The sequence below is a fragment of the Halyomorpha halys genome, unplaced genomic scaffold (assembly GCF_000696795.3).
Source record: "Halyomorpha halys isolate HHAL.00 unplaced genomic scaffold, Hhal_1.1 Scaffold1927.1, whole genome shotgun sequence".
NCBI classification, from domain to species: Eukaryota; Metazoa; Arthropoda; class Insecta; order Hemiptera; family Pentatomidae; genus Halyomorpha; species Halyomorpha halys.
Window position 1 is genome coordinate 58,710 of NW_027109348.1, and position 15,255 is coordinate 73,964.

Sequence of the window (15,255 nt, forward strand, 5' to 3'; positions counted from 1 at the left end):
TTACTAGTACCTATATTATTGCAGCTGGACGGTTGTTGATACATATTGGTTTCAATAATTTTATCAATTTCAACTAACGATATTTACACAGATGTTTTTATTTGTTTAAGATCCGATATACCTTCAACGTGAATATTCCATATCCCATAAATTATAAACGAACTAGATTAATAGATAATGTGATAGCACTCAATATATCTACCTTAAAACCAGTGTAACGCTGCAACTACCTTTAAAAGTATACAATTACTTCTAACTACACGTTCGAAAATGTACAACTTAAATATTAAGTAAAGCCAATGAAAATCCGTGTTTCAGACAAGAACGTTTCCAGAAATAGCATTATATTAATAAAAATACAATAAGGTTAAACATAATTCTTACACTTATATTTTTAAATTATTTTTAGTTTGATATTCTAATGAATATGAAGACAACAAAATGATAAATTTAAATTTTAGGTCTCCAATCCGTTAAGTCTTTTTTCTGACTTCTGTTTTTTTAATCTCTAGTAGTTTTTTAAAATATTTGAATTAATTAGAATTTTTTTCTGAGCAGCTCCAATAGATCGTATCATTGGTAAGACTTTAATGATTAAAAGGGATTTTCAGGAGCTTTAAGACATTCTTTAGCAGTAGACTTAAGATCGATACCTTGTTGGAAGAAATTTGTGCTTCCAATCTCTTTCTTTTTATTCAAATTAAGCCATAATGCATACGTAAGCAGCAGAGATAGGCAAAAATTATCTATGGATAAAACTACTGCTACAATTGTTATGGATACGACCCTTATTCATGAATGAACCATTTATAAATAAATATAGTATCCATGACAATTTTAGCTACTAGCCCAACTCTGGTAAGCAGTAATGTATTAACTACCTTGTCCAATGGGGAATAAGGTTTGTTTTTTTTTTTTTTTACTTTAAAATAAGCATTGATAAATTAAAGTGAACATTAAAAGTATTTCCAGACCTAGAACATAATAATTATTGTTTATTCTGATTACAATATAATAGAAGAGTTAATTTGGAAAATGTATGCTTGACTTTTTTGTGTAATGGCTTACCACTACAAGGAATGCTCTACATGGCTAGTCCGATATGGCCCGAATTTGGGGTGAGTTGGAGATTAATGTGAATCTTATCAACTTGCATCTAATACTTTAGCTCACGCATATTCACAACTGTTTTGAAAATGACTCTTTCGATAGGGCCTGAAGTTGTAGGTAAATTGCGGATTTATGTAAAACGTGTTTAGTATCAGTTTTAGAAAATGCCATCTGCTAATTTCTATTACGCATGCGCAAATTAATTTTGAATGATAGCTATATTTTGAAAATGGCTTACCTTATTGGGCTCAACGTTAGGATTAGTGCAAACAAGGTCTAATGTAAATTTCACAACTTTCATTGTACTTGGCTTATCCATGCCAAAAAGTATTTTCTAATTACGCTTGTATTTCAAAACCGACTCATATCGTAAATTTTATTCCCAAACAATTTGTTAGCTTTGAAATACAAGCGTACCGTATAGAAAAATGTAGAAAAAAAGACAATTTTCAAGAAAGGCAATTTATAGAAAATAAAATTTATTGAAAAAAATAAAATAAAATAGAGAGGAAACCTTACTGACTTATGTACTTGGTGGTTGGTTTTAATTTTATAAGTTTTTATTTACTTAATTTTTTATTAGACCCATTAGTCTGATCAATTCAGAATTTTCATGTAGATAATCTCAAAAAATATTACTTTACAACAAAATTAAATTAATAATTCATATATCATAAAATAGTAGTTGTAAAATAATACGAAACATTAAGGAAAATACGTGAGCAAACAAAGAGAAAGATGATTCCCATGTTCCCCACACTGACAGAAACCATGTAATTTGAAAAAAAAGACCAATTATAATTATTGAACAATATGAAATCATATTACATTTCCTAGTTCACAAAAAATTCTTATTTATTTTAGAATGCATTAAATTGATTAAACATATTATATTACGTTAGCATGGTGCGTTTACAATTATCACAATAACAGTAGTTCCAAGCCATGCCGATTTGGCAAGCCACGTCATTTTGTGTACAACAAACGATCCTTAGGTTTCGCACGAAATGAATATATTTCGACTTTTAGGGGATTTAGCTCATGTTTTAGCAATAATAATCCTTCTCTTAAAAATATGGAAAACGAGGTCTTGTGCAGGTATTTGTTTTTAGTATATTTTATTCGGAGATTGATTTTAACTTACCGGTTTGATGTCATTAACTTAAGGTTTAGTTTTTTTTTCCTACAGATTATATTTAAACCGTGGCCTAAGAGTATTGAATATGTTCGTGTACTTTGAATTATCTTTAGTATTTTTGAACTGTGATTTTTGAAAAGAATAGTGTATATGTAATGATTACCTTATCATAATTTAAGTTTTCTATGTATTTCTTGTATTTTAGGTATTTCTGGCAGGTCCCAGCTCCTATTTGCATTGGTTTATACGGCAAGATATCTTGATTTATTTACATCCTATATATCAGCCTACAACAGTGTAATGAAAATTTTATTTCTTGCATCTTCCTATGGAACCATATACTTGATGTTTGTGAAGTTTAAAGCGACTTATGACCACAACCATGATACTTTCAGGTGATAATAACTAAAATATTTTAATTAACTTATGTTTTGTGACAACAACGTTCATTACATTTTGTTATACTGCTTATTTAATTCAAAGTTTCTGCTGTCTTAACCTAAGTGAAGAAAAGCCTAGTTGAGTATTTATTGTTATGTTTATATTGTCTATTTTCTTAATGTAGTTGTCAGATTTAAGAACACTGTATGACGTACATTTAAGTATTTTTTGTTCAGTTGTGGAGTTTGCTGTTTTTTTGACATACTTGTCAAATTCAAAGAACATATAATACTTTTTCATGTGTCAATGTTGCAGTGGTTGCTTTGAGATGTTTGTTGTATTGATTATATTTATTTTAATATCGAATCTTCAACAGAATAGCAGTGAAACACTATTTTCCTATGCTGAATAAATCTTTGTAGCTTTATAGTCTTTAAATCAGTGTGTTTTCTACTGACAGGAACCCTCATACCACCACAATTTGAGGTGTTTTTTAGATCCTTTCAATCCTGTAATATGTATCTGATATTCATGGTATAAATAAGGAAACCGTAGTGCTAACCATATTGTTCTCCAAGAATACAGTACAGCTACAATGTCTGCAGAGGCTAATAAGGCACCGTTGCCTACATTTTCACTCTTAATCTTTTATTAGCTATTATCAAATTGGTTTTCGACTCCTCAGTACTATATAACTAATTATTTAAATTGTTTGACAGCTACATGACCTTCATATAATTTATTACTTAATCTAATGCATCAACAATTTTAACATTTCTAGGTATTATCTCCATCTTCAGAATAATTTAATATTTCATTATGTCTAAATTCTTACTTGTACAATATCTCTTTCATATCCACTAACATACATATTCTCTTTTATATCTACAAACCTTAAACGTTATATAATAATTTACTAGTTAATGTAGTAATTTTATTGAATTTATCTTGAATTTACATTACTTCTTGTTTTTTGATGTAGTTCCATAGTCATATTAAATAAAAAATGACTCCCCATAATATTTTTAATGATGCATTATAATTTAATTCATTATTTTAGTTGTTAAACTATCTTTTTTTAATTGGACCTAATTACGTTGATTTTAGAGAGGGCTGCATATTTTATATGATTCCAATATCTTTTGGAAACCTATTGATCCTTTAAGTTTATTTAAATCGGTTAATATACTTATAATTGTAGAGTCCAACTGCAAAGTTGGAAAAGTCACATTCTCCATTTAAGAAAATTATATGGAAAACATGGAAACACTATAATTTCAATTTATCAAGATTATTTCTGTAATTAAGCATGTTTTTCAGCATTAAATTTAGATACTGTGAGTTTTTATGGTTTTAAACTTCAACAAAGGTACATTTCAATATGAAAATAATATAGTTTCCCTAAAAAAACTGAATAATTTGAGTTTTTCAGTTAAAATCTTCAATTGATATTTTTACTTTGATATACCATGTGCATTATGTTTTTGATAAATTTTAATCCTAAGATAATATGAGTTTATATAATATTTCAACATTAAAACATCAACTTACCTCTGGCAAATTAAAAGTCATTAGAAGGTTGATTTTTCTATTATTTCTTTTTATTCTTCTTGTTGAAATAAAGTAGTAGTAAGCAAATTATTACCGCACGATCAATTGATCTTAAAAATTCTACTGGCAATTTGTAAACTCCATCATAACGATTTGCAATTTACTTAATTACTTTTACTACTATTCATTCGTTATTATAGCATAATATTAATTTAAGGCTTCTTGTTTGTAATTCTTTCAATTATTTTTTTTTTTTACATTTATACTTTAATAATAATTATTATTTCTTTTCAATCAAATTGTTTTGTTTTTTTCATTTTTATAAGCAGGTAGTCAATAGTGTATATAATTTTTTTGTGACATTTCATGTTATTGTTTCCTCATTAAGAATGTCGGGAAGCTTTGTATTGGTGTTCGAAAATATTGTAATTAAAATCAAAAATATTTACCTACACTTTACATTTTAGAAATGAAGGAATAAATGCGGTTCTATGTCAGTCTGTTGCCAAATCCTTATTAGGGCATTACAGTTAATCAATTCAGTTTTGATGAAATTTTTAAGGATTATATGGATTGATATCTAGATCCTGCTATTTCACATTCCATTCACTACTTTGGCTTATGTATCCGCAAACATTGTTTCCTTGATACCAATATTTTCGGAATGGCTCATCCAATGTTCTACGTCCTACATTCTTCTTTTATTGGCACAACAGGTGCATGAAGCTGCCCTTGGCCTGCTCAACAGCTGCCAACCATCTCTCTCTTCTGTTAGGGTAACAGGGATCCTCAGTTGTTTCATATCCTGCCCCTTCTATCAGCCCTTCAGTCGACCACGTCATCGCACACCATCTGGAACATTAATGTACAATTTATGAGCCACTCTTTCCTCGCTCATCCTCATCACATGGTCATTTAAGCCTCTGTATCCTGATATACGCGGAGATGCTACATTCCTTGTAGATCCCAAACAGTTCACCATTTATCCTTCTTTGTCCTATATTCTTATGTCATAAAGCCTAAAGTCTTCAGTGTTAAATATTCATTCTGACCCCGCAAAAAAAATTCAAATTGGAATGGTAGTTCCTATAATTAGCACATTCAAACAAACCCTTCCGCTTTATACATTAGCTTTATGTGTAAGTAGATTTCATCATTGCTAAACATTCCAAGGACCATGAGGATAATTTAGCCAAAATTTGGTGGAGATTAGGATTGCTTCAGTTTTTGCAATAAGCAATTACAAACGAAAAATGTCCTAGTCTCATGTGTATATAAAAATAATTAATTATGTACCTACGCAATAGAAGGATAAGGAAGCGCTGTTAATCTAGATACTTGGCAGTCTATCTTTAATTTTAATGTTGAAACATTAATAAATTAAACAATTTATGAATTGACATAACTGGATGCTTCGTGAAGGAATTAATATTTGATTTCATCTCTTGAAACTTCAGTTTTTTGTATGTTTAATCAAATGAGAATGAAAATTTATTAATTAATCAGAATTGTACTTCAAGCGAATTCAAAATTGTACGAAAAGCGATTTAAGCGATTCAGTTACCTCTGTTTGGAATAATCTTTCCTTTCAATTTTTTAATTGTATACTTTGAGGCCGCTTGAAACTAAGTAGTTGCAGTTTGAATGAGAAAAGAATGTCAATATTTAATTTTTTAGATTTTGTAAAAATATAATTTAAAAATACGAGAGCGATAAGTACAGTTAACAAGTGAAGAAAGGCGAGTCTTTCCCTAGGATAATCACTGGAGGGGTGGGGCGTGAGTACAAAACGTAATATTTAATTAACTATTTCACTTTATTTCTGTAAAAAAAAAAAAAAAAAAACTCTTGCAAAACATAGTGCTGAAACAATAACTATTCAAAATAATTCAAATACGGATATTAATAATTAACAGTATTTATCAAGGTTATTAATTCTTTACAAAATTACCTATTGAAAGAAGTTAATAAACTGTTTTATATCTTAATAGACTTATGGCTAAATACTCTTTTTTCAGAGATATCATTTTTAGTATCCTTGGTATACATTTTATTTCTTACAAAAGTTTCAAAGTTATTTCATAATTTATGAATTCGTTGAACTGATAGGGTGAGAGAACACTACTCATAATTTAGTCATGAAAGGATCAATGGTGGTCCACTTTGTTTTTTCTTTCCTTTTGATATGTGTTTTTGGAAGACAAATATTGGCAACTGATTGTTAACCTAGGATGATCTTCAGAAATTCAAAATCATGGTCAATCAGAGCTTCATGAATTTAGGCCCATTTATGAAAATAGGGGAAAATAATGTGTCATGGAATCATCACAACAAAGCCTTAGAAAAATCCAAATATTTTTTCTTTCTTTTTTTTAATGGTTCAGAAACACTCTAAATCGTTTATTAGAATTATTTAGTTTAAAATAATAAAACATTGGATTATAATTTGCTGCATTTTTCCCCTTGTATCTGTAGCCAATGCTCACCTTATTCTCTGGACTTTTCTCCTGGCTGAAATCGACACATTTTTTGTAACTTGGTCTATTGTAAGAAGAATAAATTTGTTGATAATATTACTAGGAATTTTTAAGAAATTTTTGATTTGCTAACTTCTATTTGGGCAGAACAAAAAAAAAAAAAGTTGAATATTTGAATAAGTGGTGGGAAACCAATAGATGTTTTGATATATTTAATTTTGTTTAATTATTTATTCTTGTTTTACTAAACCATATTTTTTATCATTGATATTTGCTTTTCTTATTTTTGCAGAATTGAATTTTTGGTTTTGCCATGTTTCGTACTTGCTTTACTCATTAACCACGACTTCACACCACTAGAGGTAATTATGAATTGAATTTTATTAATCCTTCTATAATCTGTTGAATCACTTACATTTTTGATGAAGTATTGTAAGTTTTTAAACATATAGATTTTTTTTTTCATCTTTGCAAACTTTTTTAATATGACTAATTTCTGTGCTTTTTAAAGTTCTATATTTGATTTAATTTCCTAATATTTTGCAATTAAGACCATTAAAGATTGAAACCTGTTGTTTCATGTGGAATTTTTGAAAAATTCTACTTTTATTCTTTAATTTTTCCATTTAGGGGAATGAGTCACCACAAAAAATTTATTCTGAAATGTTGCTAACTTACTAACTTCATATTGTATATATTAAATAATATGCATTGTTTATTTCTTAGCTTCTGTGGACATTCAGTATTTATTTGGAATCAGTGGCCATTTTACCTCAGTTGTTTATGGTGTCTAAAACTGGTGAAGCAGAAAGCATAACTTCTCACTACCTATTTGCCCTTGGATCATACCGAGCGTTGTATCTATTCAATTGGGTATACAGATATTATGCTGAAAATCATTATGACTGGATAGCGATTATATCTGGAATCGTACAAACTGTGCTATACTGTGATTTTTTTTATTTATACATTACAAAAGGTAAGAACAAATATTTAGTTAACTGTTTAGATTTAAGTTTAATTTTTTAGGAATGTATAAGGTATTGCTTAGTTTTAAATATAAAGTCTAAATAGGAATAACAAAATTAATTAGTGCAGAAATTAAGAAAGTTTTCAGAAGCCAACAAGTTTAACTGAAAATAACTTAACGTACACCATATTAATTATCCTTAGTTTATCAGAAATGTATTATCATTTTGATAAAGTAAATAATATGACTGAAGTATAATATTTTTTTTTTGGTTGATAATAGTTTAACAGATATTGCAAATAAAATAATTATAACTAAGTGAAATAGTAGATAGATATAGGTTAAATTTACTTAATTACAATAGACAAAAACAAAATATCCTGCAATTTTTTTAGTGACTGTAAAATTAAAATTAACGTGTTCTTGAGATTGGCTTATAGTTAATTAATTGAAGAATGTTGAGACTATAAGAATATATTTTGTTATAATTGTTAATAATTTTGGGTTTTTCCATTTATATGCTTCGAATAAAACTGACTTCTTCTTGACCAGCAATTTCTTTTCTAACTTGGCTAGATATGCTAAGTTCTACTGTTTGGTATTTTTAAAACACAATTACTTGAATTGTGATCGTTAATACTTATCATTATTATAATGTTTGTATAATTAAGGGAGGGCTCTCTCTAAAAATATTATTCCTTAATTTTTCGGTATAAATATCTTCTTTCTGACATAATCTAATTAGTGGCAATAAATAAGGGATTAATCCTTTATTATCTTTTTATATTGTGTTCTTCAATTATAAGTCATATCCTTTATGCTTTTCGTACATTTAATTTAACCTTTAAGTATGGCAAGTTTGTACAAGTTAAGTAACATTTTTGTTATATTTACCACCTCTCTTGTTGAGAAAGTTATTTTATCATATCTTTTTTATGGTCCTTCCAAAGGATCACATCTTGGTTTAGAAACTGAAGAGGAAGGTTACACCTTGTCTGCTGTGTAGGTTAATAAGTTTATAAGTTCTCATAGCTATCTCCAAAGGATCACATCTTCCTTCAGAAACTAAAGAGGAAGGTTATCTCTTGTCTTCTGTGTAACATTAAGGTTATGATTTTAGCTTATAAGTGTTTTGTTTTGTTAATTATTATTCTTATAGTACCAGAATAAATTTGTTATTTAATAGATGTCAATCAAAATAATCTAAGAAAATCATGTGGACCACCTTAACCCATGATTTTTTAAAATATAAAACTATAACAACGAACTTTTTATAATAGTTCCATATTATTTTTATTTTTTTATATTATTGTTAGGAAAGATTGATCTTAATTGGTTTTAAAACAAAAACATTACATTGGTTGGTATTTTATGCTGTTCCTTACAGTTGTGCAAACATTTTAGACCTGAAAGCCAGTGAGAAACTGGGTTTGGTAGAAGAATTGATATTGCTATATATTGGGACATTATTCCTGCTCAGTATTCTGATTTGTTTGATAGTGACATTGGGTGTGTACTACAAATTATTAAAATTGAAATAAATTCTGATATTGCTTCAATGATATCTGCAATATGCAGAACTCGATAGAATTCCATTATTGGAATTAGATAGAATAGAAAAGTTAGATATAAATACAAAATTTTAAGAACCAACAAAATAGGTGAATCAGATGATAATAATCTTGGAAAAAGACAAATCGATAAGGTTATGCTTAGATCCACGAATAATAAATAATGCTAAAAATGAGCTAATTTTCTATTTCTAACTATTGAAGAACTATGTTGCAATATTCAGAGAGTTTTATTGTAAGCTTGATGCTCAGTCAGGGTTTTGTCTGCTTTTCCTAGATGAGTCTAGGTCAACATTATGCACATTGATAAAACCATGGTGAAAATACTGTTTCATACTTCTAAAGTTTGGCATCTCTAGTGCACCAGAAATTTTTCATAAAGTAATTAGCAAAATTTTAGGAGGAATTAAAAAATGTGTTATCTTATATATATAATCACTTCTTCGAAACTGGTATGTAATCACTTCTATCCAAATTAGAAATATATCACAAGCCGCTACTGGGTTTGTTTAAAACATCGTTAAATAAGGTTCCTCTTAGGCTACAGAGGTTGCTTCTTAAGCTTCAGTCAGCCCAATAGACTTCAGGTTGCAGTGAAAATGTAGAATTTGATGGAGAGATAGACCTGCAGACCCTTGACAAAACATTTGCCTATTACTCAGGAGATTTAAAAATAAAATAACGAGATCTGAGTATATTATGAAGCCTCTAAGAAGACTTATTAAAGAAGTTTAACAGTTGAAAAATAGAACAAAAAAAAAAACCTATGTCTTATTCAAAAAAAAAAAAACTATGTCTTATTGTAGTATTTGAATATTAATTTCATGTGTTGTATTTAAACATAGAGTAATGTGTTTGAGTGTTAGTGTCATTTTTTGTTATCCTAGTGCTTGAGTATTAGTTTTATTTGATATGTCTACACTTAGTATAATGTAGTGTTCGAGTGTTAGTTTCATTAGTTGTATCTAAATTTTCTTTTGATGGAAGATGTAAAAGTAGAATAATATCATATGGCCATATGTTTGATATTGATAGACATAGGAAGGTTATAACAATCTATTGTAATCAGAGTTGGGCAAAAACTAGCTATAGTTAGAGCTAATAGCTAAAATTGTAATGGATACAATAATTATTTGTCAATGGTCCATTCATGAATAAGGGTAATATCCATAGCAATTTTAGCTATTAGTTCTAACTATAGCTAGTTTTTGCCCGTCTCTGATAATAATGAGTTAGTGTGAGTTGTTAATAATACTCACAGTTCTTTAATAAAACAGTTTGGTGGTTTATATATACATCAAAACTGGTTTAATCAGATCTCAGAACAATTTTTTTCATCTATTTATTTTTCTGATCTATTTTAAACTTTAAAGGTTAACAATTTGTTGGCTTTTACAAGATTTGATCGTTTATATAACCAATAATATGTATTACTTCCATTGCCTACATATTTCTCAGTTAGACATAACTATTTTTATTTTTTTTAGCGATAGGGTCTATTGTAGTTGCAATATAGTTACTGAATTGTAGTGATAGTCTTCTTCCAAGATAGTTGATATTAGTGTGAATACTTATAATTTTTTTTATTATTCCTTCTGATTCAATTTGTTGTCTGTGTTATTTACTGTAGGGTTTAAGTTGTTCTTTAAAACAATTTGTAAGTTTATGGGATATTATTCTCTGCTATTGTACAGTTATACTTGTAAGTTTATTAATTTGTTTGTTACTTGTCTTGGATTTTTATTGTACCATTATTAATTTGTTTGCCTTAATTATCAAAGGCGATTTCCTAAGTAGTCTTATTTTATCAATTAATATAGTATTATGATGTTAAAGATAATTAAAATATTGTCCTATATTTGTAGTCTGGCTTCCTCAATATTCATCTTTACTGTAAATTTTGGTTTATTGATGTGTTGCTAAGGACTCAAACATTATTAATTAAGCATTAACAAACAGCTCTGTTAATACAATTATCATTTTAATTTTCAAATTTATTTAGTTGCCTATCTTTCACTTGGAGTAACTAATAAAATAAATTAAGATTCACATATCATAAATTCTAAAGCTGTAGGTTCATGCACGGTATCCATAGACATGCAGGGAAAACTGGGAAAAGTCATGGAATTTTATTAATGCGGAATTGTCAGGAATTTTTGTCCAACTCATCAGAAACTCTAGGGTTTTTCTGCAAGTTAATTACAAAAGAATAAAAGTTATCTAATAAACAAGTAGGTACCCAAACATATTGCTTTGGTTTTTGTTTTACCCTCACAACTTGAAACCTCTTCATATCTGCTGACAATTCATGCAGTTTTCTGGGCTTAATGTTTACATTTCTTATTCTGGACTCTGTGGATTTTTTGATAATCAATTCATTCAGTTTGGGGATTATTATTTTTTTTTTTTAAATTTATATCTAAATATAAAATGTTAAACTATCTATTTCCAGCTTAAAATATAGTCCTAAAATAAAGCAAATGTAATTTAAACTCATTGAATGGATTGCATAGTTTAAAGTGATTAATAAGACATAGTTATATCTTTTCAAAGTTCTGCCTACTCCAGTTGACTGAAATTATTTATATGAAATTTTCATCTGAACTTTTGATATATGTAAAGAGATTGAATAGTTAACATTAAAATAATGCAGTTTTTAGTATTTCATTTTTCCAGTTGGCACTTCAGGTCAGTCTATTACCACTGACTCGACTTTCTACAGAGCAGTGCTCATTGAGAGTTTCCCTACTAACACTTTCTAACTTGAGGACGTATATAAAAACTGAATTCAACTTTCTGGTAATTGTAGAATTTATTGTAGGTTAGCACAGACTGAATTGAATCCGAGACTTTAACATCTATATAATTTGTTACTCCAAACTCAACGCACAAAATCAAACTACCTCACCTCAGCAATGTTAATCCCCCCTAACTGAATGTAGCTCTCCATTACTGTTTGGCATCGCTGTTGTATAGTAATTGTGTCAATTCCTCAAGTGCCCTTAATTGATTATACTGTGCGTATTTAGATAACCCACTTGTCCAACAAATTCATCAAAACTTAATATTGTTGGAAAAAATAGAATAGAAAGTTTATATCAGTACAGTACACAGATATGTTAGTGCTATAAGAAAGGAAATGGCTGGTGAAGAAGTATCAGCTCTCTCAGAGTAGAATATGGCTTTTCTTACCTTTAACAGAATTTGATTATCCATTGAAAGAAATTGATAACTAAAGATTTTCTGTAAAAGTAGGAGAATCCTCCCAGTAAACTGAATAGCATTAAATGATAGGTTGGATCATAGGACTCTACAGCTATCTGTCGAGAGGAAGTAATGGTTACTTTGGATAGGCTGAATTGGACTCATATGGCTACCTTATCGTTTTAGAAGCACCCCTTAAATATCGGACTTGTAGTATTTGAAGAATGCCTCTATTGTATATAGATCCATTTTAAATAGCTTTAATGGTTTTTATGCATATGTTCCTATTATATCTTGTGCCCAACAAAATTACTATTAAGTGCATAAGTAAGAAGTGTGTGAGCTAGAGTAAGAAAAAATTATCAATTGTTCTATACTCTAATTTCTTGCTTTAATTTTCATCAACTCTGCAATTTAATTTTGGCAATTAAAGAATGAAAGAAACAAATTTCGAGTTTCCCAAACGGAAGTAGATATTAGCACTGCCTAACCCTTTCAGTGAGGTAATTCAAGATATCATCGCCGCAAGCTGCCTTTTTTATTATTTTTTATTTCTTTTGGTTTCATTCATTATATCTTTTATTATTGCTACAATGATTTTTAATAAAATATTCACTATATGTGAATAATTAAAATCTTCTAATGAGTATCGTGAATTCCACTCCAGCTCACAGGATAGTCTTATAAGAAATTAGATTAAATCCACAAACTCTGTATGGAAATTTTTTATTTTTTTCTTTGTCCTAGTCGGCATTTATTACAAAATACTCATATTACAGCTCTCACGAGCTATGTTTATATTAACAGTTAAAAAAAGTTATAAAATTCATTTTTTTTAGAATCAGTTTCAAGTAGCTGTAGCTAGTTTTTCTTTTATTCAAATTTCATTTTCTAAGATTTCTATAAATACATTTAGTTCATTGATCTTTATTTTTATTGTCTCATGAGTTACATAAACAACTCTTAGCTGTCAATATATTGTTTTAAATGATAGTGCTATTTTTACTTTTGTAATATTAGTTTTTCTCACCTTTAATTAAAAACTAGTTTGTGAAAAAAATAATCACTTTTACCGTTTGGTTTGTGTGCCTTTTTAACTCAGTTGTCCTTTGGTCATGAATTAAAGGGGCCTAATTGCCATTTGTTTTTGTGCTGTCTTGTATGGGACAATTAAATCTTCTTAACTCACTTGAACTTGAAAAAAGTGATTACAACGAACAAACTTGAACTGTTTCTAATGAACATATTATTGTCACTATTATTTGTGGCTTAACTATGACTTCTTAATTACTACTAGCCAACCACTAGGTGAGAAAGGTAGAGGAGGGAGAGGGGTATTTTGTATATGGAATTGGGAAGAAAATGCTGATCCCAGAGAATCTCTTAGATTTGGTTCCCATAAATTCTCCGTTAAAAGAGTTCTAAGTTCTGTTTTGGAATAGAAAAACCATACTGAGCATGCTCCTGCCAGTTTGAAGATAATCAAAAGTGAGGATACAGATGAATTATTTTATATTGTAATATGTTTAATCTTAAAAACTTATAAAAATATCAATTAAAACTACATAAGAAAAGGAAGTTTTAAATTCCTAATAGTTGTTGTTATACAATGATCAAGGTAATTATGAACAGAATTTTCTATACAAGTATCATTAAATTTACAAATTTTATACAATAATAATTAGTTTTTTATAAAATTAGAATCTCGTTTATACACTTTATCTTTATCATACAATATCATCTGATTATTTTCAATAGTTGTTATAGTATGATTATTCTTTCTTACTGGAGGAGATAATAGTTATAAAGTATTAAAGATTTTAGCTTGGATAGGTAATTGTGTCATATAATGAACAATATTATTTTTAGTCTTACAAGATATTTTAATAGTGAGCCAGTGTTTCAAGTTCAGAAGTTAAGTATTCCGTGTTATCATTAATGTCTATACTTTTTAGAATACTGGAATGTGTTATTCCAATGTCACACATTTCTAAAGAATTTTCAGTATTTTTGATTACAATAGTAATTGAATTTAGTATACCATATGACTCGTTTAAATAAGTTGTTACTGTAGTCTTATCTATAATTTTTGCTGAATTGGCTGATTTATGACTATTATTATTAATTATATCTAATATATTTCTGAAAGGTTTTAACGATATTTTTATAGATTTCAATCTTGTAAGCTACATTATGCTCCGTGTGATATTTGTTCTCCTGTAGGGTAGTGATGACCTTGTCTAAATGCTCTTTATCAGCAGAATCCAGGTTTCTTGTTCACTGGTTGATTGCACTTCCTATGCTATTTATCAAACCTCTTTTTCTTGTATTATTACATGGAACATTTATAATATTGTCAACATTACCTTGAAGAAATTTCAATTGTTGGGAAATTATTTCATATTGGCTGTGTTTAAATTTTCTAAAAATTCTTTTCTATGACAAATTATAAAATTTGAAAATTTTAAATAATGTATTATAGTTTTGTATTTATGTATTACCTTAGAGTCATATAATTAGAATGCCTATTAATCGTAAAGAATGTTCTGAATTTATTATCTGGAATATTGTAATTTTTAATTTTTTATTATTTTCTTATTCTTTATATATTATCTTCATGAAAGAATTTTATTTTTTATCATATTTATAAATTTTTGTAAATGAATTTTCATATTAATTTTTAGTTATTACCTACCAGTAAATAAAGAAATTAAAAATGAACCTTATGATCTTCAATTTCTTTATTTACTCTGCCTTGTTGATTTTGTTGTTGATTTTTTTCTTAAAGGCGTAAAACCCTCTGGTCATCAACGCCTATGGGATGATAAAAGTAAAAAAAAAAAATAAAAAATA

The 15,255-nt window shown here is 28.2% G+C and overlaps 1 protein-coding gene and 1 long non-coding RNA gene across 2 annotated transcripts in view; one reads left to right on the forward strand and one right to left on the reverse strand.

Annotated features, from left to right (window-relative positions):
• The first annotated feature begins 2,049 nt into the window (after nt 1–2,049).
• Nucleotides 2,050–15,255, forward strand: part of LOC106690869 (ER lumen protein-retaining receptor) — a 19,304-nt gene continuing 6,098 nt past the window's right edge. The window contains exons 1-4 of the mRNA XM_014436455.3: nt 2,050–2,208; nt 2,454–2,643; nt 6,950–7,019; nt 7,384–7,636. Coding sequence (XP_014291941.1) covers nt 2,118–2,208; nt 2,454–2,643; nt 6,950–7,019; nt 7,384–7,636 — 604 coding nt within the window. The 5' untranslated portion in view covers nt 2,050–2,117. The remainder of the gene's footprint in view (nt 2,209–2,453; nt 2,644–6,949; nt 7,020–7,383; nt 7,637–15,255) is intronic.
• Nucleotides 15,098–15,255, reverse strand: part of LOC136795792 (uncharacterized) — a 3,588-nt gene continuing 3,430 nt past the window's right edge. Inside the window, exon 2 of the long non-coding RNA XR_010843461.1 lies at nt 15,098–15,216. This is a non-coding gene — a long non-coding RNA (uncharacterized lncRNA). The remainder of the gene's footprint in view (nt 15,217–15,255) is intronic.